This window comes from Aquarana catesbeiana, linkage group LG10 (assembly GCF_042186555.1).
Source record: "Aquarana catesbeiana isolate 2022-GZ linkage group LG10, ASM4218655v1, whole genome shotgun sequence".
Classification (NCBI taxonomy): Eukaryota; Metazoa; Chordata; class Amphibia; order Anura; family Ranidae; genus Aquarana; species Aquarana catesbeiana.
Window position 1 is genome coordinate 21,452,443 of NC_133333.1, and position 13,324 is coordinate 21,465,766.

Below are 13,324 nucleotides of genomic sequence, written 5' to 3' on the forward strand. Positions count from 1 at the left end.
AAGATTTGGATATATTTTTTTTATAACCTAACCCTGACTTGTTCTTCTTAACAACATTGTCCCTTACTTGTTTGGGGAGTTCCTTGGTCTTCATGGCAGTGTTTGGTTAGTGGTGCCTCTTGCTTAGGTGTTGCAGCCTCTGGGGCCTTTCAAAAAGGTGTGTATATGTAATGACAGATCATGTGACACTTAGATTGCACACAGGTGGACATCATCTCACTAATTATGTGACTTCTGAAGGTAATTGGTTGCACCAGAGCTTTTTATGGGCTTCATAACAAAGGGGGTGAATACATACGCACATGCCAATTATCAGTTTTTTATTTCTGAAAAATAGTTTTATGTATATATTTTTCTAATTTTACTTCACCAACTTAGACTATTGTGTTCTGATCCATCACATATAATTCAGATTAAAAAAACATTGAACTAAAGGCTGTAATGTAATTTGGGAATTTTTATTTATACTGTAGATTTGAAAGCAAATAATTTGTAACTTTTTTTATTTGTAAAATAGCATGTAAAATAGTGTAAAAGTAAAATAGAACAGCAATTTATAACATTGAAAAAAGTGAAAATGAAATAAATTTGACGACCTCTATAGTATTTCTATATACTGTGTTCAGCATGGATAACATTTTTTTTTTAAATCTTTACTACTGTCTGAAAGTGACTGAAAAGAAAAAAAAAATCTATCTTTACTACCAATCAGCCTTTTTGTACACTATATTACCAAAAGTATTGGGACACCTGCCTTTACACACACATGAACTTTAATGGCATCCCAGTCTTAGTCCTTAGGGTTCAATATTGAGTTGGTCCACCCTTTGCAGCTATAACAGCTTCAACTCTTCTGGGAAGGCTTTAGGTTTAGGAGTGTGTCTATGGGAATGTTTGACCGTTCTTCCAGAAGCGCATTTGTGAGGCCAGACACTGATGTTGGGTGAGAAGGCCTGTCTCCGCTCTAATTCATCCCAAAGGTGTTCTATCGGGTTGCGGTCAGGACTCTGTGCAGGACAATCAAATTCCTCCACCCCAAACTCGCTCATCCATGTCTTTATGGACCTTGCTTTGTGCACTGGTCCAAATCATTTGGTGGAGGGGGGATTATGGTGTGGGGTTGTTTTTCAGGGGTTGGGCTTGGCCCCTTAGTTCCAGTAAGGGGAACTCTTAAGGAGTCAGCATACCAAGACATTTGGACAATTTCATGCTCCCAACCTTGTGGGAACAGTTTGGGGTGGAGGAACTTGACTGGCCCGCACAGAGTCCTAACCTCAAACTGATAGAACACCTCTGGAATGAATTGGAGCAGAGACTGCGAGTCAGGCCTTCTCGTCCAACATCAGTGCCTGACCTCACAAATGTGCTTTTGGAAGATTGGTCAAACATTCCCATAGACACACTCCTAAACCTTGTGGACAGCCTTCCCAGAAGAGCTGAGGCTGTTATAGCTGCAAAGGGTGGGCCATTAAAGTTCATGTGCATGCAAAGGCATGTGTCCCAATACGTTTGACAATATAGTGTACTCTAAAGGCCTTTTTTTTTTTTTTTTTTTTTTTTTTTTTAGACGTTCCAGAAAAATACCTTAAAAAAGAGAATGCAAATCATAGCTGGGAGGTAGAAGCTTTTCTGGAGACCAGTACTTCCATTAGTGCAGATAAATTCAACAACTGTCTTTACTCTTTGGCTGCTAACAGATTGGCTACCCAAATCGCAGATGCTTTTTGTGGCACAACCGCGTATTGCTGATGAATTTTCTGTTGGTCCCTCTAAAAATAAATATATAAAAAATTATACATTTTACAACAAATGTTTAAAACTATTAAAACTGTAATGGCAGTTTGATCTCAATAACACCAACACATATCAATAAGGTCTTAAAAATTAGGTTCCAAATGTGTCAATTCACAGGCTTTTTTTTTTAAATCTTGCAAAAATAAAGAAAAACAAGAATAGGACTTTAACAATGTGGCCCACTATTAGATGTATGTATGAGAATGCGGATCAAACTACCATATGGAGGGCCAGACATAGGAACCAGTGTTCCCATCATCACCAATTGAAATTGCTATGCATTTCCCCAGAGGCTTCTTCAGGTATCCATGAAACCATGGTTTCTCTCTCTCCACCCTTCTGTGTGAGCTGGATGCACTTTACCCCCTTCTCCCAGTGTTGTAGAATGAAATCTCTTTGAATCTCAGGCCTACTTGATATATAATACCAATAGAATGACCTGAAGAAGCCTCTGGAGAAACATGTAGTGATTTCTATTGGTGATGACACATGTTAAAGTCCTACTTTCTTGTTTCTCTTTATTATTGCATGCCCACATGGATGTGGTACCACAATTACAGGTTATGTCTCTAAACTGTATCTATTCTTTTTTAAATCGTGTTAACTTCCTTTTTTGTCAATGAACATTTTGCTTAAATTTTGTGATGTTAAGGGTAGACTCTTTCTAAAAAATGTCCTATGCAAATGTCTCAAGCATTTAGTGAGCTGTCACAAATAATGTATTTTGCCTAATAGGTTTATTCATATAATCTTCAGCTCCAACTAGTGGCCATAATGCAGGATTTTCCTAATTTAGGGATTTCAGAAAAATACTGTGTTACAAAGACTAGATAGTGCTGATGATGATTTAGGAAATACTGCCCTGCGACCCATGCTTGGCTTGGGTATGTCACAGTACATGTTGGCATTCATGGTTCACTCAATGAACTGTAGCTCCCCAGACCATGACACTCCCACCACCATGCTTGACTGTAGGCAAGACACACTTGTCTTTGTACTCCTCACCTGGTTGCCGCCACACACGCTTGACACCATCTGAACCAAATACGTTTATCTTGGTCTCATCAGACCACAGGACATGGTTCCAGTAATCTTAGTCTTAGTCTGCTTGCCTTCAGCAAACTGTTTGTGGGCTTTCTAGTGCATCATCTTTAGAAGAGGCTTTCTTCTGGGATGACAGCGATGGAGACCAATTTGATGCAGTGTGCGGCATATGGTCTGAGCACTGACAGGCTGACTCCCCCACCCCTTCAACCTCTGCAACAATGCTGGCAGCACTCATACGTCTATTTCCCAAAGACAACCTCTGGATATGACGCTGAACACGTGCACTCAACTCCTTTGGTGGACCATGGCGATCTGATTGGAACCTGTCCTGTTAAACCGCTGTATGGTCTTGGCCACCATGCTGCAGCTCAGTTTCAGGGTCTTGGCAATCTTCTTATAGCCTAAGCCATCTTTATGTAGAACAACAATTCTTTTTTTTCAGATCCTCAGAGGGTTCTTTGCCATGAGGTGCCATGTTGAACTTCCAGTGACCAGTATGAGAGAGTGAGAGCGATAACACCAACATTTAACACACCTGCTCCCCATTCACACCTAAGACCTTGTAACACTAACGAGTCACATGACACCGGGGAGGGAAATGGCTAATTGGGCCCAATTTGGACATTTTCACTTAGGGGTGTACTCACTTTTGTTGCCAGCGGTTTAGACATTAATGGCTGTGTGTTGAGTTATTTTGAGGGGACAGCAAATTTACACTGTTATACAAGCTGTACACTCACTACTTTACATTGTAGCAAAGTGTCTATTCTTCAGTGTTGTCACATGAAAAGATATAATAGAATATTTACACAAATGTGTGGGGTGTACTAACTTTTGTCAGATACTGTATGTAAATAGCATGAAGTACATATGTAAAAATAAAAGTTGGAGAATAAAAATAATTTACATGTCCTATATGTCAAAACATTGTATAAAAGGGTGAAGCTGTATTTTAAAAGCATACAATATATGTCCTGTGTTCAGAAGGCGTTTGACAGGTGGTGAGGTGGTATTACATCCTCATGAATTTTTTGAACATCAAAAAACCTACATCACTACACCATAACCTCGTACATTCAAGAACTGGTACCGTTTAGAGGGCAGTACTGCCCACTGAGCACAACAGGGGATGTCATTTTTGCCACAATACAACCCCCATCTGGTGACTTTGCAGCATAAAGGGGAGCAGTTGGGAGGGGGGTAAACATGCAACTCAACCATGTATTTTTATCCCACCCACAACTATAAGTGTACACTAGGCCTAACAGATTCCTGGACAACAGTAATAACAGGAATTCTGATCCTTCCCCATGCTACCAAAATCTAAAAATCTGGCTATAGATGCACCCCAATGCTTCTCACTGAGTGTAATGTATAGCATTACTGTCAGGAAGGCACTAGCCATAGTACAGATGAAGCTTCAAGGTGTACATGGGCACGCAAGTGCAGATGTATGGGTGCCCATTTTTCTGTGCATAGCCCTGCACGAGCATGCGTCCCCGCTGCTAATGTTGGCACTGATGGGACTATTTAAACTGCAGCAGATCCCTTAGCCAGTGCTGTCTGATCTACAGCTATTACCCATGTCTCTGTAATCATACTTGTGTTACTAACCCAGCTTGCCCTGGCCTTGCTTGAATCCTACCTGCCCTACCTTTGGCCTGTCTCTGGATTTGCTCTGCCTCCTGCTCATCTGCCTGATCCTATGTTGCTAACCTCTACTTGTATCCTGACCGTTCTCTGCCTGCCGTCCATGCCCGTATCTGACCATCTGTTGTGACCTGACTCGCCCTGGCCTTGCTTGAAGGCTACCTGCCCTAACTTTGGCCTGTCTCTGGATTTGCTCTGCCTCCTGCTCATCTGCCTGATTCTACATTGCTGACCTCTACTTGTATCCTGACCGTTCTCTGCCTGCCGTCCATGCCCGTATCTGACCATTTGTTGTGACCTGACTCGCCCTGGCCTTGCTTAAATGCTACCTGCCCTGACTTTGGCCTGTTTCTGGATTTGCTCTGCCTCCTGTTCATCTGCCTGATCCTATGTTGCTGACCTCTACTTGTATCCTGACCATTCTCTGCCTGCCGTCCATGCCTGTATCTGACCATCTGTTGTGACCTGACTCGCCCTGGCCTTGCTTGAAGGCTACCTGCCCTAACTTTGGCCTGTCTCTGGATTTGCTCTGCCTCCTGCTCATCTGCCTGATTCTACATTGCTGACCTTTACTTGTATCCTGACCATTCTCTGCCTGCCATCAATGCCTGTATCTGACCGTCTGTTGCTGACCTGGCTCTTCTGACCTTGCATCCAGTTGTCCACCTGTCCTGCTCTGCATGCTACCTGGTCCCTGCTGGTTTTTCACCTGCTGAGTGCTGCCATTCCTTCCACATCTGCTGTCTGCCAGCTGCCTGTCAAGCACCTGTCGCCTGCTGTCTGCCCAGTCCCGGGTCTGCTGTCTCTGCTGTCTCTGCTGCCATCTGCTGTTCCAGTGATCTGACCGGTCTCTGGCGACACACCTGCTACCCACTGCCACGGCTGACGGAACATCTTACAGGCACTTGTACCTTGCCGGGCTCTCGCAGCCACTGTCGCAGTATCAGTGGTCCCAGAGCCGGAGCTGTACGAGAGGCCTCCCTCTACATGCCAGACTCTGCCACAAGCTACGTGACAATTACGCATAATAATACACGTGTTTAACCACATTTTACTGTAATGCATTAGTGTAAATGGGCTAATTATGATAAATACATTTTTTTTAATAACACTGGCTCTGCTTGTAATACTGACCTGATACTATTGTGGTTTGGCGAAAACACATGTTCTCATCCCCCGTACACTTCATCGTATCTGAAGTGTAACACCAGGTGGAGTCAGCAGACATGCAGGATCGGCACGTCAATCCATTGGACTGTGAGCTGTTCCCTGGAACTAAGGTAAGAAAACATAATATGAACATAATGGCATGGGATTAAAGAGCACCTGTATTTAAGTACCAAACAAAGGGTCACCACACTGAGACCTTCTAATAATGAAGATGTTAACCCTCTTCGCACCTAAGGGTAAAACAAATGTTAAAGTCCAAGTACAATTTTGCAACTTTGACATGTGTTAGTAAAACAGTATATATTATCACAACTACTTTGTGCATCCAGGTGGATTATACCGTGTTTTTTTCAGGACAATTTGGGCTTTTATTTGGTGGTAAATGGTAATGGATATCTCCTGAATTTTTTATCTTTTTTTATGAAAGGAAAACAGGCCCAAAATAGTAAAGAAAAAAATGTTTTTTTTTTAAATGTAGCTGTATATTTCTTGTTACTACCATAATATTGTTGTCTTTTTTAACTCTTTAGGCTAAGGTCCTGGTGGTGGGAATTTTTCCCCCAGTTTTTGTAATACCATTTGTAATTTATCCCTTATCTTAAGCTGCGTGGTCCTTAGTAATCTCTTTTAGGTGAGGTACTTCCCCACCTTGTTCTTTTTTCTTGTTACTACCATAACCCAGTGTTTCTCAACTCCAGTCCTCAAGGCGCACCAACAGGTCATGTTTTCAGCATTTCCCTCACATGAAACGGCTGTGGTAATTACTAAGGCAGTGAAAACTGATTAAATCACCTGTGCAAAATAGTGGAAATCCTGAAAACATGACCTGTTGGTGCACCTTGAGGACTGGAGTTGAGAAACACTGCCATAACCTACCACCAAAGAAGAACCCAAAATGTATTCTCCTGCTCTGGACGATCAAAGCAATACCACATATGTGTATATTAGTTGTTGTATGTACCCATAGTGGGGCCCACAAACAATGGTGAGCATTTTGCTTTTTTTTCAGTGCCCATCCCTAATGGCTGTCGGTACCTCCCCATCAGTGCTGCCTATCAGTGCCCACCAGTGCCACCTATCAGTGCCACCTACCAGTGCCACCTATCAGTGCCCATCAGAGCCGCCTATCACTGCCCATCAGTGCTGCATATCAGTGCTGCATATCAGTGCTGCTTATCAGTGCCTATCAGTGCCACCTTATTAGTGCTACCTCATCAGTGCCCATCAGTGCCCATAAGTGCAGCCTCATCAGTGCCCGTCAGTGAAGGAGAAAACAAACTTTTATAACAGAAATAAAGAAAACATTTTTTTTTCCCCAAAAATGTTGGTCTTTTTTAGTTTGTTTAGCAAAAAATAAAAACCAAGTGGTGGTCAAATACCACCAAAAGTAAGTCCTATTTGTGGGAAGAAAATTATAAAAATGTAGTTTGGGTACAGTGTTGCATGACCGCGCAATTGTCATTCAAAGTGTGACAGCGCTGAAAGCTGAAAACTGTCCTAGGCAGGAAGGGGGCAGTGCCCGGTATTGACGTGGTTAAAAGAGAATTATGGGAATAATTTTTTTTGCGAAATCATACTTATCTAGCTGGATGCAGCATCAGTCCCATGCCGCATCGGTTCACTGCCGACTCTAACATTGAGAACCAAGCGATCCCTGAGCAGAGAGTTGCTGACTGTCAGACAGCATCTCTCTGCTCTGCCCCACCACGCTCACTGGAGTGCTGGGCAGTGGGGGGGGGGGCAGGAGCGGCCAGCTCAGGCTGAGCAGGGTGCCAATCCAGGCCTGTGGGCAGATCCCGACTTCACTGTGGCAATCTTGCCCGAGCCTGGCCCAGATCTGTGACGTCAGCAGACAGCGGACTTCAGCCGCTGCACTTTTATTATAATTTTTTTTACTAGTAATGGCAGTTATCTAGTATTACTAGTATTTTTAGCGGGACTGCGACATTGCGGCGGACGGATCGGACACTTTTCACACATTTTTGGGACCATTAACATTTATACAGCGATCAGTGCTATAAAAACGCACTGATTACTGTATAAATGTCACTGGCAGGGAAGTGGTTAACACTGGGGGGCGATCAAGGGGCTAAATGTGTTCCCTGGGATCTGTTTCTAACTGTGGGGGGGGAGGGGGCTGACTTGAGGAGGAGAGAGATCGCTGTTCCTAATCACTAGGAACAGTAGATCTGTCTATCCTCCTCTGTCAGAATGGGGATCTGTGTGTTTACATTGACAGATCCCCGTTCTGCCTCTCTGTGGAGCGATTGCGGGTGTTTGGAGGATATTGCGTCCACCAGTCAAGCGCATCGGCTCTGGCGCCACTCTGTGCCGGGGGGGGCGCGCGCCCCTTTGTGCTCTTAAAGTGGCCGACGTACACCTACGGTGATTCGCCCAGGAGAGCCAACCTGCCACAGTATAATGGTTGTTAAGCGGTTAAAGTAAAGCAGTGCCATATCGCAAAAAAATAGCCTGGTCATGAAGGGGGGGGGGTAAACCTTCTGGAGTTCAAGTAGTTATTTATTATTTTTTAATTTACATATTTAGTTTTACATTCATAACATTTATTTACTTACGGGAAGGAAGAGGTGGGGTGCAATGATCAGTTCTACAACACGATCTACCCAACTTCACTCTTACATTGTTATGAGGGCTGAAACTTCCGCTTGTGTTACACTTGTCCTCCCGTGTACATGACAGCATGTATGATTTTGACACAATGGAATCTACAATAAAAAAGAAAATCATTTCATTCTCTGCAATGAAAATAGACAAAGTTTTAATGTGAAAAAAAAATGGCAACCCCCCCCACATTTATACCAAACGTTTAGAGGGGCTTTGCACATTAACAAAACAAAAGTTTCCCGCACTAAAGCCTCATACACACGATCAGATTTTCCAATGGGAATTGTGTGTTGACAGACTGTTGGCCTAAAATCCGGCCGTTTGTACGCTCCATCGGACAATAGTTGTCGGATTTTCCCGCGGACAAATGTTGGATGGCAGGCTTATAAATTTTCCGCGGACAACGGTCTGTTGTCAGACTTTCCGATCGTATGCACACAAGTCCGTCAGACAAAAGTCCAAAGTACAAACACGCATGCTCGGAATCAATGCTCATCAAACACGACATCAGCAGAAGGTGCCCAAAGGGTGGTGCTAAAGAGCTGAAAAACCACGTAGTACGTCACTACGTTCGTGTTTGTTGGCCGACAATTGTGTGCCGTTTGTACGCAAGACAAGTTCCTGGGCCAACGCCCTTCAGACAAAAGTCAGACGCTTTGTCTGCAGGAAATCCGATCTTGTGTACGAGGCTTAAGACCCCATACACACTATCATGCCCTGTACACAAACGATAGGATTTTCAACAAACGTTGGATGTGAGCTTGTTGTCGGAAATTCCGACTGTGTGTATGCTCCATAGAACATTTGTTGACTGAATTTCCGCCAACAAATATTTGTGAGCAGGTTCTCAAATTTTCCAACAACAAAACTTGTTGTTGGAAATTCCGAGCGTGTGTACATAAGTTTGACGCACAAAATTCCACACATGCTCGGAATCAAGCAGAAGAGCCGCACTGGCTATTGAACTTCATTTTTCTCGGCTCGTAGTAGGTGTTGTACGTCACCGCGTTCTTGATGTTCGGAATTTCCGACAACATTTGTGTGACCGTGTGTATGCAAAAGTCCAATTAACAAATGCACCCGAAACAAAACAAAAATTTGTGGAGTGCACATGTCTAGTACTGCAGTTGTCACCATCAGAAAATCCACCCTAAAAAATGCCATGTAGTCACCTATAGAGCACATGTGTGTAGGCAGGACGAGGCTTGGGGAGGTCAGTAGCACTGAGATGAAAAAGGTGTAAACAGTTTTTTATTTTTTTTACTTTTTACCAAAATAAAAAAATGCCAATTTTTTTGTTACGATACACAGCGCTCTAACAAACTAATGCTGCGTACACACGCTCGGAATTTCCGTCAACAAATGTTCGATGGAACTTGTTGTCGGAAATTCCGACCGTGTGTAGGCTCCATCGGACATTTTTTGTCGGAATTTCCGACAACAAAAATTTGAGAGCTGGATCTCACATTTTCCGACAACAAAATCCGTTGTCGGAAATTCAGAGCGTGTGTAGGCTCCATCGGACATTTTTTGTCGGAATTTCCGACAACAAAAATTTGAGAGCTGGATCTCACATTTTCCGACAACAAAATCCGTTGTCGGAAATTCAGAGCGTGTGTAGACAATTCTGACGCACAAAGTTCCACGCATGCTCGGAATCAAGCAGAAGAGCCGCCCTGGCTATTGAACTACATTTTTCTCGGCTCGTTGTACGTTTTGTACGTCGCCGCGTTCTCGACGTTTGGAATTTCCGACAACATTTGTGCGACCGTGTGTATGCAAGACAAGTTTGAGCCAACATCCGTCGGAAAAAAAACATGGATTTTGTTGTCGGAATGTCCGATCGTGTGTATAGGGCATTACTGTCATCCAGATAGAGTTAGGGGCTAGTAGTGAATATTGACTTATTATATTGGGCTATTATATTTTGTGCATTGCAATATTATTTTGCTGTTTGGATGACATGAGTGATGATCTTGAGTGTGCTATTCACACATTGTGCCCATAAAACCTAAAAACAGATATCTCTGATTTGAACTGACGCTTGTGACTCTCCGATAGACATGTGCACTGATGAAAAATGTGTTCGTTTTCATTTAATTTGTTTTTTTTTTTTGTTTGTTTTTTCGTTACATTCGTTATGATTGCAATTCGTAAATTTGTAAATTCAAAAGTTTGAAAGAATAACTAATTATTAATAACTAACTATTAAATTATAGGTATTGGAATTTCCTTTCAAATTTGGCTGTTAGTGAACGTAACAAATACAAATTTATCCGAAGTTTTGAATTTTTCTAAATAAGGAATGCTGCATCTAAACAAATGTAACGGAATTAATTAATAATAAATAATAATAATAAAAATGTTTTATTATTATTATTTATTATTATTAATTTGTTATGTTCCATTCGTTTAGGAACGGCGTTTGTTAATTCAGAGAATTCGTAACATTTTTTATTCGTTACGTTCACTAACAGCCAAATTTGAAAGGAAATTCCAATACCTATAATTTAATAGTTAGTAGTAGTTATGTTATTATTAGTTAGTTAGTTATTTCAGATTTTCGAATTTTTGGGTTTTGTAATTTTCGTAATTTTTGAATATTCAAATTTACGAATATTTGGAAAAATTTGTTAAAATGGGTTTTCGTTAATTTGGATATTTCCGAGTTAACAAATTTGTCGAAATTCGTTAAAAAAACAAATTTGAAACAAAACGAATTGCAAACGTCTACTCTACTCTACTCTCCGACATAAATTCCACATACTGTAGCATTTTTTATTGAGTAACTTACCCTGAGACCAGCTTTCTGTGTATACAGCTCCACACACTGAGCCAGAAGAACAATTTATATTTGGCCCAGAACACGAGTCAGATGAAGAAGCACACCGTGTACAAAAGAGCGAGTAGCCTAAAGAGAGAAAAAATACAGCAAGGATTCAACCACAGCAGTAATATTTTACTGTATTGAGAACCTCATTTATCATCCATTTTCCAACTCTCATCCTCCAAAGCAAATTTAACCCACAGCTCCTCCATACATCTTAGAAAACATATGTGACCGGTAGAGTTGGGCGAACACCCGAATTTGCGGGTTGCACGGCAGGATATTCGACTGCTGAGTGCCCCACAATGCACAATGCTACATTGTACCTCTACTCATTCACCAAAAAAAAAGTCTCAAAAAGAAATAAAAACACACACAATTCCTTTATTAAAAATCAAAAAAATGTCCCCCCGATTTAGATCCATCATCAATCATGATGCCCGCCACACTGCTGGACCCGAAAAAAGAAAAAAAAAATGCTCTGCCCACGACGAAGGCTAACCACCAACTACCTGCTCCACTGTTTGACAGCTCCTATTTAGGTAAGGGGTGATGACACTTGGCAACGCCACCTGGTGTCACCGCCCCCTTGTAAAGTCACCAACCCAACATGCACTGGTCAGTGGCGTCACATGGGGCGGCTCCACCAGACGACATCGCCAGGTGGCCCTGACCCATACCTATAAAAGAACTGTCAGATGGTGGAGCAGGTAGTCGGCGTTTAGCCTTCGTCGCAGGTGGCGGGTTTTTTCCTTTTTTTGGATCCGGTAATCGTGGTTGAAGATGGATCTACATGGGGGACATTGCACATACACACAGCCCCTTCACACCTGTACACGCTCAGCCCCCCTCACCTGTACACACTCAGCCCACCCCCCACACCTGTACACACTCAGCCCTCCTCACACCTGTACACACTCAGCCCTCCTCACACCTGTACACACTCAGTCCACCTCCCACACCTGTACACACTCAGCTCACCCCACACCTGTACACACTCTGCCCCCCTTACACCTGTACACACTCAGTCCACCTCCCACACCTGTACACACTCAGCCCATCCCCACACCTGTACACACTCAGCTCACCCCACACCTGTACACACTCAGCTCACCCCACACCTGTACACACTCAGCCCTCCTTACACCTGTACCCATTCATCCCCCCTCACACCTGTACACACTCAGCCCCCCTCACACCTGTACACACTCAGCCACCCTCATACCTGTACACACTCAGCCCACCCCCCCACACCCGTACACACTCAGCCCACCCCCCACACCTGTACACACTCAGCTCACCCCACACCTGTACACACTCAGCTCACCCCTCACCTGTACACACTCAGCCCTCCTCACACCTGTACCCACTCAGCCCCCCTCACACCTGTACACACTCAGCCCCCCTCATACCTGTACACACTCAGCCTCCTCATACCTGTACACACTCAGCCCACCCCCCACACCTGTACACACTCAGCCCACCCCCCACACCTGTACACACTCAGCCCACCCCCCCACACCCGTACAAACTCAGCCCACCCCCCACACCTGTACACACTCTGCCTCCCTTACACCTGTACACACTCAATCCACCTCCCACACCTGTACACACTCAGCCCACCCCCACAACTGTACACACTCAGCTCACCCCACACCTGTACACACTCAGCTCACCCCACACCTGTACACACTCAGCCCTCCTCACACCTGTACACACTCAGCTCCCCTCACACCTGTACACACTCAGCGCCCCTCACACCTGTACACACTCAGCCCCCCTCATACCTGTACACACTCAGCCCTCCTCACACCTGTACACACTCAGCCCACCCCCCACACCTGTACACACTCAGCCCTCCTCACACCTGTACACACTCAGCCCACCCCAACACCTGTACACACTCAGCCCACTCTGCACACCTGTACACACTCAGCCCACCCCCCACACTTGTACACACTCAGCCTACACCTGAACACACTCAGCCCACCCCCACACCTGTACCCACTCAGCCCCCCTCACACCTGTACACACTCAGCCCACCCCCACACCTGTACACACTCAGCCCTCCTCACACCTGTACACACTAAGCCCTCCTCACACCTGTACACACTTAGCCCACCCCCCTCACCCGTACACACTCAGCCCACCCCCCACACCTGTACACACTCAGCCCCCCTCACATCTGTACACACTCAGCCCACCCTCCAC

At 44.1% G+C, this 13,324-nt stretch overlaps 1 protein-coding gene across 2 annotated transcripts in view; it reads right to left on the minus strand.

The window, feature by feature from the left end:
- Positions 1–486: 486 nt before the first annotated feature.
- LOC141110436 (phospholipase A2 inhibitor NAI-like) overlaps positions 487–13,324 on the minus strand; it is a 35,374-nt gene continuing 22,536 nt past the window's right edge. For both annotated transcript variants that reach the window (XM_073601783.1, XM_073601782.1), the window contains exons 4-7: positions 11,081–11,197; positions 8,238–8,387; positions 5,626–5,766; positions 487–1,769 (exon numbers count right to left, since the gene is read on the minus strand). In XM_073601783.1, the coding sequence (XP_073457884.1) occupies positions 1,564–1,769; positions 5,626–5,766; positions 8,238–8,387; positions 11,081–11,197 (614 nt within the window). In that variant the 3' untranslated portion in view covers positions 487–1,563. The remainder of the gene's footprint in view (positions 1,770–5,625; positions 5,767–8,237; positions 8,388–11,080; positions 11,198–13,324) is intronic.